The 18,631-nt window shown below is 41.1% G+C and overlaps 1 protein-coding gene across 1 annotated transcript in view; it reads right to left on the bottom strand.

Moving 5' to 3' along the window:
- Positions 1-18,631, bottom strand: part of cacna1ba (calcium channel, voltage-dependent, N type, alpha 1B subunit, a) — a 128,120-nt gene that overhangs the window by 56,121 nt on the left and 53,368 nt on the right. The window contains exons 7-8 of the mRNA XM_067407918.1: positions 16,012-16,115; positions 2,014-2,129 (exon numbers count right to left, since the gene is read on the bottom strand). Coding sequence (XP_067264019.1) covers positions 2,014-2,129; positions 16,012-16,115 — 220 coding nt within the window. The remainder of the gene's footprint in view (positions 1-2,013; positions 2,130-16,011; positions 16,116-18,631) is intronic.

Here is an 18,631-nt window from a genome sequence, read left to right as displayed (position 1 = left end):
TTGTTACCTGATGCCATACACAGTAATCACTGCAGATCGGACTAACATCCAGCAGGAGGCAGGAAAAGCAGTGAGCACTGTATCGCCACACACATTAATGTTTTAAACAATGCGGTGAAGATTTAACTCACTATAATGGATGTAGCTAGATACATGACAAAGTCAAAGCACATGTAAGCAGTTAATTCCATCACAATTTTATGGTGTTAAAACATTAAAGCCAGGGCCACCATGGAAGAGTTTGGGAAATCACCTCTCTAAGCCAATTAAATCCCCACGGAAGAGCTCTAGTGGACTTCTGGGAAACAAAAGGGAGGATATCACATGCTGTGACAGAGCTCATTTACCCCTGAGCTGATCGAAGATCAGAAGTTTTACAAGAAACTGTGCCACCCTAAAAGAGGAACTAAAGAATTAGATAATGAAAGCAGCAGAACTATAAAAGACCAACAACATCAATTCATTTACAGAGCTAAAACTTTCTAAACTTTAAGAAAATCATGTCATCCATTTTTTCCTGATTCATTCTTGTTATGATAATTTGTTGCAATGTAACATGCTGAGGCCTGTTTCACACATCCTACATATGCATCTACATGGGAAATCAAGTGAGTATTTGCATTTATAATTGGCATTATTTGTAAACTGGTTATTGGAAGTGACCAACTGGGAATTATTACATTAGATTCTCATGAAATCTAATTTACATGAGGAAGAGAGTCACATTTACATCCAAATGGTCATTAATCTACATGGAACTGAACCCAAACCCAGAGTGTAGTTTAAACAACAGGTTAAATCATCTGGATTACATTACTGAATGGAAAGTGTCTGTGTGTCTGAAACTGCATGTGGAAAATCTTCAAGCTTTACAGACAAATTTTTCAAAGTAGTAAGTAAGAAATCTGTTTTAAAACGCATCATAAAAGCCTGTATTGCAAAAGATTGCGCCGATAACTATAATTGCCCATAATTCCCTCCATTAATTCATAGACAAACCTTTCTATGAATGAACATGCATATCCCCAGGACATTTGGTGACATTAATCAAAGAACCCTGAAAAAAGTATCATGGTTTCCACAAAGCTATTAAGCAGCTCTGTTTTCAACTATGATAATAATAAGAAATGTTTATTGAGCACCAAATCAGTATATTAGAATGATTTCTGAAGGATCATGTGACACTGAAGACTGAAGTAATGGCTGCAGAAAATTTAGCATTGCCATTACAGGAAGAAATTACATTTTAAAATATATTAAAATAGAAAACCGTTATTTTAAATTGTGATCATATATCACAATATCACTGTTTTACTGTATAGTTTTAATCAAATAAATGCAGCCTGCAGCTTTAGTGAGCATAAGGAACTTCTTTCAAAAACATTAAATAATCTTACCAAAAAAAAAAAAAAAAAAAAATTGTTACGGTAGTACACACTACATTTATACAGCAAATATATATTCTGCTGATTTCAGCAAGTGAGACTCAATAAAACCAGGTTCTATTCTGAAACTCTACAGCAATATCAGGGATGCAGCATCAGAATGCTAGGAAGTCCATTAATAAACTGGCCCCAGATCAGTGCAAATCTACAGGCAAAGAAAGCTCCAACACATTGACTGTCTGAGTCCTGGTGCAGCGGCTGATGAAAGAGCTGTTATAGGCAGTCATGGGAAGACTAAGGGTATGAACCAGCTGGTTGAGCAAGTGAAAGGCTATTTGGTTGCCATGGAGAGAGGAAGTGCTGAGCAACAGACAGGCACAGATACATCAGCTACCATCGCGGCCGAGCAGAGATCCGGGAAGCGAGTGAGATAAACAGTCATGGGAGGAAAATCACAAGGGGACAAAATGCTCTCTAGGGAACCGACTGAGTCCTTCTGGTAGTTGCCAGGTTGTCATTCTCAGGTTCAGGTCTTGAAAAACACATGAATGTCTCTGAATTTGACAACTGGTTCTGTGGCGATTACTGTAAGTGTTAATGTATATATTGTTCATTTTTAGAGACTGACCTGCCTTGCAGATCCACTCCAAGTAACCGGTCAGCTCCCTCTCTATCTGCTGTTGTCTTCGCAGCTTCAGGAACTCTTGCCTTTTCTCCACACGCTCTCGCTCCTTTGCAAATTCCCTGTGGGGACAAATGCACATGCATACAAATCCATGAATGCACTGTACTGCACAGAGATATCAGGGGAGTCCTACTCTACGGCACAGGTTGTGTGTGTAAGAGCATGTGTGTGTGTTTATTAAAGAGTGAAATCTCATAATATAGTGATACAGTATATCCATAAAAACAAATGACCCTATTGATAAGACCACAAGGTTCATGGTTGAGAAACAAAAATGATTTAGAGAAATGCACCAAAATGAAACATTGGAGAAAAGAGCAAATACAAGGTGTGGCAATCACATTTGCAAGAGCTGTAGAAAAATCAATGTTTTAGAATCAATAGAAAACAACAGCTAAAAGTCTAGAGTTTATGCCTCACTTAAAGCTAAAGTGTGCAATTTTTGTTTAAAAGTTAAAATTCTTTCTCCTATGCCAACTGAATATGCGAAGTCAGATGAGTAAGCCATTTTTATAATTGTCCAAGTATCATTCAAGGGGCAATTAATTAAATACATGACCTATTGAAGTCTATAAATCTAGAACAATAGGTTTGTAGACTTCAATAGACCTGCTTAAAAAAACTCAATCCATGTTATTCATATTGTTATACAATATAATACAATGTAATAATATACACTACTGCTCAAAAGATTTTTTTTATTCTCACCAAGACTGCATTTATTTGATCAAAAATAGAGAAAAAAAAGTAATATTGTGAATATGAAAATATTTTTTAACAATGTAGAAGCAATTTAATGCATCTTTTCTGAATAAAAGTATCAATTTCTTTTACCCCAAAATAATTTATTGATCTTTGTAATTGACTTTGAAGCAGTAGAGCAATTATATAAATTGATTTTAAAAAATATTTTAAATTAATATAAAATAATCATCATCATCAGTTAAAACCAGGTGTTTAAACCCATCGAAAATTCATTATTTTTGCAATTCTAATTGATGATGGTAATGGTGCACTACAAAAAAGTTGAATGGACTAATGCAAAATGGTTGATTAACTTCCTTCATTTCAGCCTCACAAAGAAATAGGGGTCAATCCATTTTTCTCTGTAATGCACCTACAGGGCTATAAATTTTTCTTATCTCTCTGTCTAATCTTTCTAACTTTCACTCCACAGTATGACAAAACTGTACAGTGATAATTTGATTAGATATTTAGCTCATAGGTCACAAAAAGTGGTATTTACTGACTGTACTGAGAAATGGCCATGCATTGCCTGTGAGAGGCATATTTTACCCTTACTTGGTAATTAAATGAGTCTCATCCATTTTCATAAACATTATAGCTTTCTCTGCAACATGATTATGGAGAAGCACTAAGGGACAAAAAAACGTTGTGCCCCATCAAAACCTGCCATCTGTCACCATGCTAATTAGAGGAGAGTGCGATGATGGACCATCATTACTCTTTAACAGGTGTGCAGAGTGTACAGAGAGGAGGTGAAAAAAGCTATACACACAAAAAAGGGGGAAAAAAAACTAGGGTGGACAGAACATGAGGGATGTGATGCTTCTGGAATCGAGATTTTACTTCATGCTTGAGAATGTAATCAGAGCAGGGAGTGTGAATTTTTATTCCCATTTTATTTCACATAAGAAAGTAAGTCATACAGGTTTTAAACAACATTAAGTGGATGCGTTAATGTTTGGGGGGAAAACTGTCCCTTTAAGAACCTGATGCTGGGCACTAGCACCCAAAACACAACATACATTGGATTTCAGTAGGATTCCCATACTACAATGTGGAGAAAGTCCCTTTCTTCTCCCCTCCCTGCATTGCAGTGGCAGTGTGACGTGACAGTGAGTGTGTGTATATTTGTTTGTGAGTGCGTGACAGACAAGAGGGAATTCTAGCCCTGCGGCAACATCTATAGTACTTCTCCGTCTTCACACACACAAATAAATGCAAATACTCACACAAGTCCATGAAGTACTGTATAAACGGACTCCAAACCATTGTACTTCTGTCTCAGCATGAAAGCAACATCTTCCTCATAGAAGGAACTCAACTAGTTTGTGCACACAAACAAATACTGAGAACACACACAGAGGCAGATGCACAGAAATGGCTAGCGACGCTGCATCTCTGCATGTGTTTATTTTGGTTAGAAACAAAGGTGCTGTTGCACTTTGCGAGAAGAAGCTCATTTAAAAGTGTCCTTCCAGAGCAGACTACAAAAAAGTGTTACACAAATAATCACAACAAACGATTCTCTAAAGAAGCATTTAAACCTCTCCAGTACTGATAAAAATGATTCTGTAGCTTTGTTTCTATCCAAAGTTGCATATTTTACTGGTGGGCAAATTTGGAATAGTTTCCATCCAGTTAGTCAAAGAGAACAAAATCCTTCCTGATAAACTGGTGCTAACTATCGCTAAGAACATTTGCTGCAGTAGAAGTACTGTACATAATAATTTTCATATAAATAAGAAAAATGCAGAAAATGCAGATGTCATGTTATCTTGCATTCAGATGCCTTGTGTTTGTGAATGTAATCGTGAGAGGTGCTTCTGGGAGGGAATTATAGTGAACCACTTTAACAACAGATTTTGCTCAGGCATTACACAATGACCAAAACAGTTTTCAGAAGCAGTGCAACAAGATCGGTCCGCTGGTTGGTCTAGTTATGCCGTCCCATCGCAAAGTCACGTCTTTTTTGATGTGCATCAGTAATTCATTCGGTAAAAGTGTAATACGCATGTTTTTGCATTGTGTAACAAATTTATCAGACTCATTTGAGCGCATATGCTTTTTATGCACATTTATAAAATCTATGGGCATCTTGGTGTTGTCACAGACACGTCAGGTTCCAACGTCACCCAATCACAGCGCGCACCATCTCCAGAATACTGATCACCGCCACCTGCACCTCATCACTCCCCTCATCAGCAGCACTACAAAACACTCACAGCACTCCACGTCCGGTCTCGTTTGCATACCCTTACAAGTCTATGCTTACCTCAAGGACTCCTCTTCGAATACCTACCTGTCTCCATTGTGTCGATTCCCAGTGTGTTCCTCGTCTACCTCGTGAGTGTGTTTCCCATCTGCTTCCAAGTGCTCCAGCGATCTCCAGTTCTCCAGTGTTCACTCCCTGCAAGGATAAGGACAGTAACTATTCCCAGTATCATCCGTTCAAAGTTATTCTATTGCAAGTTATCTCACCTGTTTCATTCTCCCTGCTCTCCTGTGGTCAAAATAAAGACTGTGAAAAGTAATACCAGTGTCTGCTGTCCGTCTACTGTAACAGAAGACCGGACCAACACCGCTGACCCAGGATGAGCCAACCCGACCCCTTTCAGGATTTGGTGGACGCGCTTCGGCGCACACTCACCATTCATCCATTCACCACCATCTCCAGTTCCTCCATCATCACCTGCACCAGCACCAGCTAGCCCCACTGAGCACGTCAACATACCTCCTTCACTGCCGTCGTACGCCAGTCCCATGGCCAAGCTGGCGCCCAACTCAGGATCGGCGGAGGATTGCAGCGGATTCCTGCTGCAATGCACACTGGTCCTGGAGATGCAGCCGCACCTGTACCCGAGTGACACCACCAAAATAGCGTTCATTATCTCTCAGCTCAGCGGCAAAGCATTAAAATGGACCGATTCCATCTGGTCCCAGCAGGGCGCTGTAACCCAGTCCTACTCGTCGTTTGTTTCCCACTTCCGGGAGGTGTTCGGAAAACCCATCACAGACTCTTCAGCTGGTGAGAAACTCTATAATTTGAGACAAGGCTCCCTGTCAGTTTATGAGTATGCTTTGCAGTTCAGAATGCTTGCAGCCCTCAGCGGATGGAACGAACAAGCCCTGATAACGAACTACAGGCAAGAATTGGAACCTCGGGTGCGGCTGCAACTCGCTGCATGCGAGGACAACATCGGCCTAGAAAAGTTCATCCAGCTCTCCATCCGCTGCGCCACTCGCATGCAGGCGTGCCTCCAAGAGCACCAGGACCAGTTCTTCTCCACCGTGCTGCTCTGCCGATCCGAACCCGTCAGCACCCCAGAACCAGCTCACGAATCCATGGAGGTTGAAAACTCTCGTCTATCCTATGAAGAACGCCGCCGTCGCCTCACCCTTCGTCTCTGCCTCTATTGTGGTGAACGGGGGCATGTGATTGCTGCATGCCCCACACGACCGCCGCGACCCCTGGTGAGTGCCATTATTCCTGCTAATCATAAGATGAAACCACTCACTACTGCCGTCAATCTTACTGCCGCCAATGTTTCACTTACAGTGGTCGCGCTCATCGACTCGGGGTCCACCGGCAACTTCATCTCTGGTGCCCTCTGTCGTCAACTCCGCATCAAGACCTCCCCGACTACGACTATCTACAAGATCCGCTCCATAACCGGCCGACCCCTGAGCCGTAAGTGCGTCCGCTCCATGGCAGGACCCGTTCATATTCAAGTCGGACTTCTACATCAAGAAGAGGCACATCTGCTGGTTCTGGAGGACTCCACTGCTGACGTGGTTCTGGGGCGCCCCTGGTTGGAGCAGCACAATCCGACCATCTCGTGGAAAACGGGCGAAGTCCTGAAGTGGGGCGACACTTGCTTCAAGCACTGTTTGACGGATCTGCCAGTTCCAACCAACTCCTCACCTGATCTCTCTCTCTGCGCTACGTCTATCGAAAGTCCTGTTGAACAGCGTTCTGTGGAAATCCCCGAGTGTTACGCCCCCTTCAGCGACGTATTCTGCCCTCAGCGGGCTTCCAAGCTGCCTCCACACCGGCCATGGGACTGTGCCATTGACCTGCTTCCGGGTGAACCAGTGCCCAAAGGAAAGATCTACCCGCTTTCCATCCCGGAGGAGAAGGCCATGGAGGATTACATCAAGGAAGCCCTCGCCCAAGGTTACATCAGGCCGTCTACTTCCCCTGCTGCTTCCAGCTTCTTCTTTGTGGCTAAAAAGGACGGAAGCTTGCAGCCCTGTATTGACTACCGTGCACTCAACAAGATAACAGTAAAGTTCCGTTATCCCCTTCCTCTCGTCCCAGCTGCCCTAGAACATCTCCGTGGTGCCACTGTGTTCACGAAGCTGGACCTCCGCAGCGCGTATAACCTCATCCGGATACGTGAGGGGGACGAGTGGAAGACCGCCTTCATCACCCCTACTGGCCACTACGAGTACTTGGTCATGCCGTATGGACTGGTCAACGGCCCCTACGTATTCCAGGACTTCATTCATGAGGTGCTCCGGGAGTTTCTCCATCGGTTTGTCCTGGTCTACATAGACGACATTCTCATCTACTCCCGGAGCCAGGCCGAACATCGCCAACACGTTGCGGAGGTCCTCACCCGCCTTCGCCAATACCATCTGTTCCTCAAGGCTGAGAAATGCACATTCCATCAACCCTCCGTCTCATTCCTAGGATATAACATCAGAGGAAGGTGGAATCCATTACCAACTGGCCAGAACCCACCACCATTAAAGAACTCCAGCGATTCCTCGGCTTCTCCAATTTCTACAGAAGATTCATCAAAGGTTACAGCTCTATCGCCCATCCACTCACCAGCTTACTCCGCAACCAGCCCAAGTCTCTGTCCTGGACCCCGGCAGCCACCAACGCCTTCAACCAGCTCAAAGAAGCCTTTACTACCGCTCCCTTACTCGTACACCCTGATCCAGAGAAGCAATTCATTGTTGAAGTGGACGCATCTACCACCGGAGTGGGAGCGGTATTATCGCAGCAGCAGGGGACCCCAAGTAGACTCCATCCATGCGCCTTCTTCTCCCGCAAGCTCAGCCCGGCGGAAGTAAACTATTCCATCGGAGACAGGGAACTTCTAGCGATCAAGCTTGCTTTGGAAGAGTGGAGGCATTGGCTGGAAGGAGCCAAGCACGCTTTCTTAGTGTTAACAGATCACAAGAACTTGGAGTACCTTCGCTCTGCGAAAAGATTGAACCCTAGACAAGCCCGCTGGGCCATGTTTTTCTCCCGCTTTAACTACAACATCTCCATCCGTCCTGGTACGAAAAATGTGAAAGCGGATGCTCTCTCCCGTCTGCATGCCCCTGAAGAAAGAACTGAGGAACCAGAACCCATCATTCCTAGCTCCCTCATCGTGAGTCCCATGACATGGTCATAAGATACCATTCCCTCCTCCAATGCCTCCACTAACCCTCCGCCGGGCTGTCCACCAGGCTTGCTCTATCTCCCACGGACACGACGCACTCCCACCATTCACTCAGCCCACACGTCTCTTGGCACTGGTCACCCGGGGGCCAATGAGACCCTCTCGTTGCTGAAAGAACGCTTCTGGTGGCCAGGGATGGCAGCCGATGTCAGAAGGTATGTGCAGGGCTGTAGGGAGTGTGCCATCTCCAAGTCTCCTCGTCATCTGCCAACTGGGAAACTCCTTCCGCTGCCCGTTCCAGATCGCCCCTGGTCACACCTAGGAGTGGACTTCATATCTGATCTCCCTGTCTCAGACGGATACACCACCATCCTAGTTGTTGTGGACCGGTTCTCAAAGTCATGTCGTTTGATTCCACTTCCTGGATTACCTACTGCAATGGAAACCGCCGAAATACTCTTCAACCAAGTCTTCAGATACTTCGGAATTCCAAAAGATATCGTCTCCGACCGTGGGCCTCAATTCATATCCCGTGTATGGAAGTCCTTCTACTCACTCCTAGGTGTGGCCATCAGCCTCACATCTGGATATCATCCCCAGTCGAACGGGCAGACGGAAAGGAAGGTTCAGGAGATTGGCCGCTTCCTCCGTACCTTCTGTCATGACCACCAGGACTCTTGGAACCAGTTCCTGGGTTGGGCCGAGTACGCTCAAAACTCTCTCCGACAGTCAACTACTGGGCTTACACCGTTTCAATGCGTACTCGGTTACCAACCCCCACTGTTCCCCTGGGATGGGGAACCCTCCAACGTTCCTGCAGTGGATTACTGGTTCCGAGAGAGCGAGAGGGTCTGGGACTCAGCACACCACCAGTTGCAACGAGCCCTGTGCAGACGCAGAATGGTAGCCGACCTCCGACGCTCTAACACCCCAGTATTCCAGCCTGGTCAGATGGTCTGGCTATCCACCCGTGACATCAGACTGCGTCTGCCCTGCAGAAAGCTGAGTCCCAGGTTCATTGGCTCATTCCCCATCGTCAAGCAGGTCAACCCGGTCACTTATCAACTCCGGCTTCCACAAGGGTACCGTATACATCCAACTTTCCATGTGTCACTCCTCAAAGCTCACCATCCCTCTGTTCTTCCCACAGGACCTGACGTGGCTCCCGCGGAACCCCCCCTTCCACTCATCGTGGAGGACGGAGCTGCATACGAGGTGCGAGAGATCTTGAACTCCCGGCGTCGTGGTGGTCAGCTTGAATACCTGGTGGATTGGGAAGGATATGGTCCCGAAAAATGCTCCTGGGTCCCAAGGGACGACATCTTAGACCCCAGTTTACTCCAAACCTTCCATGACAGTCACCATGAGAAACCGGCACCGCGGGGAAGAGGACGACCACCACGGTGTCGGGGTTCTCGGCCCTCTGGAGCAGGCCGTGGAGGGGGGGGGTACTGTCACAGACACGTCAGGTTCCAACGTCACCCAATCACAGCGCGCACCATCTCCAGAATACTGATTACCGCCACCTGCACCTCACCACTCCCCTCATCAGCAGCACTACAAAACACTCACAGCACTCCACGTCCGGTCTTGTTTGCATACCCTTACAAGTCTATGCTTACCTCAAGGACTCCTCTTCGAATACCTACCTGTCTCCATTGTGTCGATTCCCAGTGTGTTCCTCGTCTACCTTGTGAGTGTGTTTCCTTTCTGCTTCCAAGTGCTCCAGCGATCTCCAGTTCTCCAGTGTTCACTCCCTGCAAGGATAAGGACAGTAACTATTCCCAGTATCATCCGTTCAAAGTTATTCTATTGCAAGTTATCTCACCTGTTTCATTCTCCCTGCTCTCCTGTGGTCAAAATAAAGACTGTGAAAAGTAATACCTGTGTCTGCTGTCCGTCTACTGTAACAGGTGTTTCCATCCAGTGTTTTTTTTAAGTGATATCTCAAAATGTGCATAAAAATAGCTGGATGGAAACATACTATAGAAAAAACTAATGTAATGTCTACATTGAATAAGCTAGTTCAAAAAAGTAAATTCTCAATTCAAGCTTGTAGAAATGAAAGCTTAAACTTATAAGTATGTTTTACTTGGAATAATTTGTTATTATATAATATTAATATAATAATATTTGTTATTACTAATTATTTTTCGAGTAATAAATATAAAGTAATAAGTTATAAAATTAAGTTTGGTTGGGCTATGTGCACTTCACACTTCCTTTATGCAGAATTTTCAAACCATCAGTGAAAGCAACACCTACTGTATCTCTAGACATGTTTTAAATGTTTTTAAATCTGAAAACTACAAAAAGCATTGAAATTGTCAAAGACATCCATTTAGCGCATGTTCACATATGAAAGGACTGAAAAACAGTGCTGTCTGTTCTCTTGATATGGTCTGTTTTTTTTACTGACTAAGAAATTGCTTCAGATGATTCAGTGAGACGGTGGTCCGAATGAACGCTAATCGTTTAAGACCGTTTTTTTTTTTGCAAACGCATTTTGCTCATTCGCCGAAAAGAACGAATTTACTCAACAGAATGATTAATTCCCAAATGATTGGAATCGCTAGTTCAGTCGACATAAATATGGAACATAATAACTGCTGAAATATTCCCACAGAAAACATTTCTCAGGTCAGTCGGAGCGCTCATGGTACACACAGTGGGTCTCATTCATGAAACATTCGTAAATATACGAGTAAATATGTGAGTGATTTGCGCGTAAACAGACTTCCCCGAAAACTCTCCTCCTGATTCACAAATACTTTGTAAACGTCAGAAGTGATAGTGAAATGTGTGTGTTAATGAATTCCAATCAGTCGTAAATGGGACGCGCGTGCACGTTCATTCTCAATTACCATAAATCCCGCCCATTAAATCCGACTGACAACTATATATGGGCATCATATTATGACACCAAACGAAGGATTTTGGCCATTTGGGGCCATTAGTTTGCCCAGCCCTATTGAATCAATTAATTATTTGATTAAAGTGCTCCGTTTGCAGATGCTATTACTGGCTCTCACAATAAAAGTAAAAAGAAAAAAAGTATGTAATTACTATATATAATATTTTTTCAAAATGCTGTGTAAATATGTACCTTATTAAGGTGAATTAAAATGCAGCCTTATTAATGAGCAAAACGTTCGGATGTTAAACGCACTATTTACACGTGGCTGGGAGCAGGTGTAGATTTCTTTCGTACCAACTAACATTTGGAAAATACGAACATTTTAATGAATCCGAAAATTTACACCAGAACCACTTTACACATGATTTACACAAAAATTCGTTCTGCTCTTTCATGAATGAGACCCAATGTGTCAAGCATTGCACCACTGGTATTGTTTACGTAAATGTTTCTAAGGGTACGTTTAAACAACAGTGATGTACTAAAAACAGAATTTTTTTTTCTTTGTACAGATGACAACGTTATCAAAACTATCCCCATTCTCACGGATCCACGCAAACGACTAAAAATGCTGTATTACGCATGCCAGACAAGTAGTTGGCGATGTCACTTTGTAAAGAAAGACTACGCGCCTGCGCATAAACGCATTTTTTTTTACAGATCACTTGCCTCAAGCATGCCAATCCACCTTATTTTTACAGTTTAATGCACTTTGATATTCTTCTCGTTATTTCCCTATAGCGGCTAATAAATCGCAAGTAAAAAACGTAAGAAAATAAGGTGGATAGACTAAACACGTTATGCGTATGTGCATGTCGTCACCGTTTTCACTGATTCGCTGTTTTGCAGTTTACACGCAGATGATAATGCTATAATTTTCAAAAACTTGAAACCCGTTTTTAAAGGTTTGCTTTTTCAACTACAGGTGAAGCTGTGCTTTCTGTTTCTGTGTTAAAGCAAACATCACTGGTACTTATAATCTTTAATAGGGCTGCCCAATACAGTTAACATCAAAAAAGCTATTGTGAGGTGAGAGAGATCAAAATGAAATGGCTATGAATTGGCTTCTTGCAGGATCCCTGCTGCCCAACAACCCACTGAGAAGATGACACAGCTGCCCACCTCTCCTCAAACCCCCACCCCAGGTCAGTCCTCTCGTCTCTCTATGAGGCCTCAGAATGGCCTTTTGCTTTGAAAGCAGCGTGGTCAGACAGGTGAACTGACCTCCCGGTCCTTGCACACATACACACAACCTTGAGAGACACAGTATGCACCAGCAACCACAGTATGGCAACCAGCGCATCAAATGACTAAAGGCTGGTTCACACTGCCCCATCAAACACCAATATTTCAAAAACACTAAAGATATGGGGTCAGCAATATTTTTTGGGGGAAAAATTTATACTTTTATTCAGCAAGAATGCATTATTTGATAAAAAGTGACAGTATAGAGGCATATAAAGATTTCTATTTGAAATAAATGCTGTTCTTTTGAATTTTCTATTCATCAAACAACCCTGTAAAAAGGAATAACAAAAATACTAAGCAGTACAACTGTTTTCAGCATTGGTAATAACAACAAATGTTTCTTAAGCACCAAATCAGCATATTAGAATGATTTCTAAAGGTTTGTATGACACTAACGACTGGAGTATTGTTGCTGAAAATTCAGTTTTAACATCACAGGAATAAATTACAATTTTAAGGAATAAATTAAATATATATATATATATATATATATATAATATTATAAAAAAAAACATTGTTTTAAAATGTTATAATATCACTTTTTTTTACTTTTTTATTAAAAATCTTATTAACCCCAAATATTTGAATGATAGTGTATTTTATATTTATTATGAATGCAGGCAGTTTTAAGATCTCAAAATGAAAGAGTACATGCAATATTTTTCATTTTAAAAATAATTTCACACTACAAGACCATTTAAAATAAACAAGTAAAGGCAAAAAAGGGGGAGTTAATGGTGAAAAACAAAACAACCAATTTTTCCATTGTTACGTATGTGCTGTAGAGATGAGGCGAAATACAGAGATCCACAATATACGGGCTTTAGTAATAATCCAAGAACAGAGAGACAGTTTCACATACATGTATCAAACAATATAACAGACAAGGAGTGCAGGGACTGAGTCCAACTTAAAGGGAGTGCTGACGAGGACAAACAGGTGCTGGGAATCCGGGGAGATGGCGGGAAGACTGATGAGGGAAGTGCAAGCAGGTGTCCAGAACAAGAGGATGCTGGGAACTGGTGTCCGGGAAGGCGTGATTGTAACATCCATATAATGTAATGTAATTTAATGTAATGTAATTTAGACAACTAGACTTATATATCACGTCTAGTTTAGGTGACAGAAAAACAACTTTACATAATAACTGCTGCAAAGTCTTCTGCGCCAATCCAGCAATGTGGAGAATTTGCCAAAAATCTTAAACATCTCCTCTTATACCTTCACTTTTAAAGCACAAGGAGAATGACGTAGCTAAAGAATCCTGTGCCATGCCTTTATGTAACGCTTTATTTTAGCCTAATTAAATCTGCTCCTGAACTCCCACCATCCTTTGCGGCCGGTGGTGCGTAGACATTTCACACTTCAGAAGGAGTTTGTAGAAAGCCTTTGGAAGTGTGATAATTTGGGGGCTGCACAGCACTCATGAACGCACAGTACTCTTGAACTGGATTACCATGAGGACAAATACACCGTTAGAGAGCCATCACTGCGTATAAAAACAGATAGATTTAAAAAAAATGCACAAATATTCTGTCACTTTCATACACACAGACATAAACGTCCTTGAATGTGCTGTGCACATGGGCATGTTCTGGCAGTAGTAACCCTAAAAAATAACTTTTATGCAAATCCTCTCAAGAATGTGTCTTTGAGGGCCTGTTTCACCTTTAAAGCTATAAAAACCTTTAAATGAATAAATTTCACACTGAGAAGGTGGTGACTGATAACATTACTTGAAGGACGACATGAGAGCATTAAAATTAAGAGAAGGAGAAAGAGAGAGAGGATGTGGGGACTGAATGAGCAAGATTTTGCAATGTTGTAATGTTTTTTGGTGCTTAAGAAAACATTTCTTATCATTGCCAATGTTGAAAACTACTGTGCAGCAATATGTTTTGAGAAAACTATGAACATTTTTTACAGGACTAAAAAAGTAAAAAAGAACAGCATTTAGTTAAAATCCTTTGTTACATAATAAATGTATTTGCTGTTGCTTTTGGTTAATTTAAAGCAAATCATGCTGAATTCAAGTAGCCTATTCATTTTTCTTAAAAAAATGACCCCAGACTTTTGAATGGTCCTATATAGTATACATTTTTTAGATAAACTAACTTTTTTTTTTTTTTACATAAATTTCAAAATTGTAATACTAGTTGGGTTAGAACAACTGTGAACCAAGACTGATATTTGCTTTAACTTTTTATCCCTTTAAAAATAAATTATAATATATTATATATATATATATATATATATATATTTTTTTTTTTTTTTTTACCCACTGAAGCCATAGTAAGTTCATGAGTGACCCCTATATTCTGTACAAACATGGAATGAAAACATAGTAGATTCGCTAATAACCACCAAAAAAAAAAAAAAAAAAAAAACTCCACAGAGAGTGAGAGAAAGAGAGAAAGAAGCACCACCACCTGAGAATGAATCTGTCAACTAAAGACATCAAAAAATGTCAAAGGACGTTAGAGTCCCTCTGAAGGAGCAACAATAAATATCTAATGCCAAATGACAGCAACACAGACATGAAGAGCCATTCAGTGAAATAAAGTGAACATTAGATTGAAGATTTGCAGGAAATCATAAATTTTAATCCCACCAGCAGCTATAGTTCACCACAAAGCATTCATCCAGAGACCTTCAATTAAAACAATGTGTTTGTGTGAGCGAGAGAGAAAGAGGCAAATAGAGAGTAAGAGAGCATGAGAGGTAAAGCATGAGGGGAAAATAAAGATGCTTTAGTGTGAGTGTGTGTTATTTGTTTTATAGAGAGTGTATGTGGCTTTTGGCTCGATCACAATTGATGGAGGAAAAACCTAATTGTGACCAACATTACACTGGCAAAATAGAGCTGCCAAATCAAATTGAGAAGCAGGGCTCTACTGCACTTAACATTGAGTCTACTCTGTATATGCATAAACTATAGGTGAATAGATTCTAAACTGTAGGACAGAAATTATTTTAAGGGCTTTCAATAGTTTAGGAAAGCCCATTTATTTAAAAAGAAAAAAAAAAAAAGCTATAAGCCCACCAAATAGCTAAGACGCATCCCTTTAAGGTGCATAATTTTAAAGGAATGCTGTTTGTTTGCTTCCAATATAAGCTTAAAATGGTTACTGCATACTTTGTATTAGCACCAAAATGTTTAGATGTATGTTTGCAGCCACTCAAGAGCATGAATTCTGAAGGCAGATGATTAGTTAAGCAGGTTAAGTGAAGTTTGCAACCCTCTCCATTGAGACGAGTGTCGAATGGATAGTCATAAATAATGAATAATGAATGCATAACAAAAATGCAAGGCATCCTTGCAACTCATGAACGAAATGTGAATCAAATTGACAGAAGACATTCTATATACACTTACTTAAATTCATATTAAGTTATTTAGGGCGCTCAAACAAACAAATAAATAAATAAAATGGATGTCATTTCCAGTTTTTACCACCTTATCACTAATGACTGTAATATCATCTTTATAGCAACCTCAGGCCAGCCGTTTATTTTCAAGAAATATTGAGTACATTATAAGATGCTTTTTTCATAATCCTGAATAAGGTTAAATTCCAGGGAATTCCCCCACAGTTGGGACTAATTTGATGACTCTGATTTCAGACTTACCCTGACAGCACCCCCAGAACCAAGTTGAGCATGAAGAAAGAGCCAATGATGATGAGTGGGATGAAGTAGAGCCAGTTCCAGGTGTTCCCTGAAGCATCGTTGGCCTGCAATGAGACAGAAGTTATGAAAGTAGAAACTGAGAAGGAGCACAGGTACAGAGAGAATTAAACATTAGTGCGAGAACACAGAAGAACCTGCAGGAGAACAAATCTCTACAGGCTTCCCACGGCCTTGAAATCCTTCACTAACAAACCCTGTAATAATCTCTTTAACACATTTCATGATAGCACATCCATATCTATACAGCTGTAATCCTTTTATTGTTCAGATAATTGCTTTTTGGTGAGATCCCGTGGTCTTCTTCAGGGTAAAAAGGACATGGAAAGCAATCTACTGGTCATCGCTCTGTTAAGAAAATCCTTCTGACAGAGTTTCACCATGCAGCATATACAACACTGGGCCGTTTACAAAGTGTTTATGAGCCATGCGAAGACGAGATTTCTCCTAGTGGTCATTTATTTGCAAATTGCTCTCACATATTGTCTGTAATTGTTAGGGGATAAGGAGAATGCTGATTCAGCACACACATACAGATCCTCAAACCCCCTCTACTCTCTTACACAGCTGTTTCTACGGCAACCAGCTCGTCGTGCTCTGTCCCTTTATCTCTCTTGCTTTAGCTTTAAAATTGCATTTTTGGCAAGAGCAGTAAAGCAGTCGGAGCCAAATTCCACTGCTGCATCTCCACTCCTCTGAGTATTCAATTTATTACCGTGCTGTAGGGAATTTGTCTGACTGACTTTTTCTTAATTATAATTTATTTATTACTGCTAAAGTCTATATTGGTTACTGTTTCATGCATCTGAATGAAAGATGACAGCACCTCTTAAGCAAAACATTTTTGTTTTAAAATTAACAGACTGTGATCCAAGTGCAGTGTAGGGTAGGTTGCCAGATATTGCAATTCTTGTGGTTTGAAAGGAATGGTAGTGATTCATCTTTTAAAATTGGATGAACGCCATCTGACATCAGGCAAAAAAGGAGATGTCACTGAAACAGTTTCATCACATTCTGAGGGTGCATGAAACAATGTTGAATCGCCTACACTTCCTATAAAGCCTGAAAATTGTTCTGACATACTAAATGGATATGTGTTTCGTTCAGTAGCCGAAATGCTGGACATCGTCTCAGTGGTCTGGAGTGTTAGATGCTTTCTGTAGTCCTTGGATCACAGGTCTGAGTTCCCTCAGGTGATATAGGGATTGGTGGAATGATGAATACAGACTTCACCAGATTACTGTGCCACAGTAATGACAAGAGAATCTGCTAACCAGACATGAGAGACAGTATAATTTTTAAGCAATTTAACCTGGGCCAATTATCCAGTGCTTCCAATCAAACTTACATACCGCATTTTATGAGGTGTGAATCTGCTCTTAAAGGGATAGTTCACACTAAACTGAAAATTAAGTCATCATTTACTCACCCTGGTGTTGTTCTAATGCCATACGCCATTTTTTTTTTAAAATGTCCCTTGCTCACGCCCATCCATATAATGGCAGTGAATAGCGACCAGTATCAAGATTTAAAAAAAAAAAAAGATGCAAAAGTATCTCAGAGTGGTCTGATGCCATATATTCCAAGTGTTCTGGGGGTATACAATAGACCAATTTGGTGTTTGTAAACAGCGATGGCGTTTTTTTATGGGCTGGTTGCAGAAAATGACAGTTGAGCAGTAGCAGTCTATGGAAGCCACGAAATAAAAGAATTAAAAAAAGTTAATTTCGAGACTTTTATTTCTCGCAAACCTGAGTTTATCTCTCACATTTCTTAAAAAGAAAAACAGAATTGTGAGATATACTCGTTATCCTGTCTTTTCTGAATTGCAATTTACCCCGCAATTCTGACTTTTTTCCCCTCAGAATTGTGAAATAAACTCACAATTGCAAGTTATAATGGCCGAACTGGGATTCATAAACACGCAAATGCAAGAAAAAAAGTCAGAATTGTGAAATAAAAATTTTATAGACTATGTTTAAAAGTTATCTATTTAAAATGTTATAGGTTTAAATATTATTTCATGCTGTAACTGCTATGTATGTATGTCCTCTGAACTGCATATTTGAATATTATGTAGACTTACTGTTTACATCAAATTCCTGCTTTAATAGTAGACTAATCCTTGCAGGTGTCATCAGTCCAGTCTGTGAAACGTCTCCGTTTAGCTTCAAAGGACGTTTTCAACGATGGTTTTCTTTAAAAATGAAGACTATATTTTTTTGCATTCCGATTCCAACATCCAGAGGCACAACAAAATGTTTTTCTCCTATTTTGTGGATTTTGCACATTTTCCTCCAATTGCTACTGCTATTTTTCTGCAACCACTATGCGCGCGCAGCTGCAAGTGACGTAATTGTGACGTCTGCTCCAAATAGGTCTATAGGGTTTGGTGAAAAACAAACCAAAACTTTATGTATTATTTAACAAAATTCTTGATATTAGCCATTGGGCTTCTCTGCATGGCTGCGTGACGTGCGCGTTCATGAGACTCTATTAGCACTGCAGTTCTGATCTTCCAAAACCTACTGCCAGATTCTGGAAGATAAATTCTTCAAACAGT

This window comes from Chanodichthys erythropterus, chromosome 13, assembly GCF_024489055.1.
Source record: "Chanodichthys erythropterus isolate Z2021 chromosome 13, ASM2448905v1, whole genome shotgun sequence".
In the NCBI taxonomy this organism is placed as follows: domain Eukaryota; kingdom Metazoa; phylum Chordata; class Actinopteri; order Cypriniformes; family Xenocyprididae; genus Chanodichthys; species Chanodichthys erythropterus.
The sequence above is the reverse complement of the archived record's forward strand: the minus strand, read 5'-3'. Positions and strand labels throughout refer to the sequence as shown.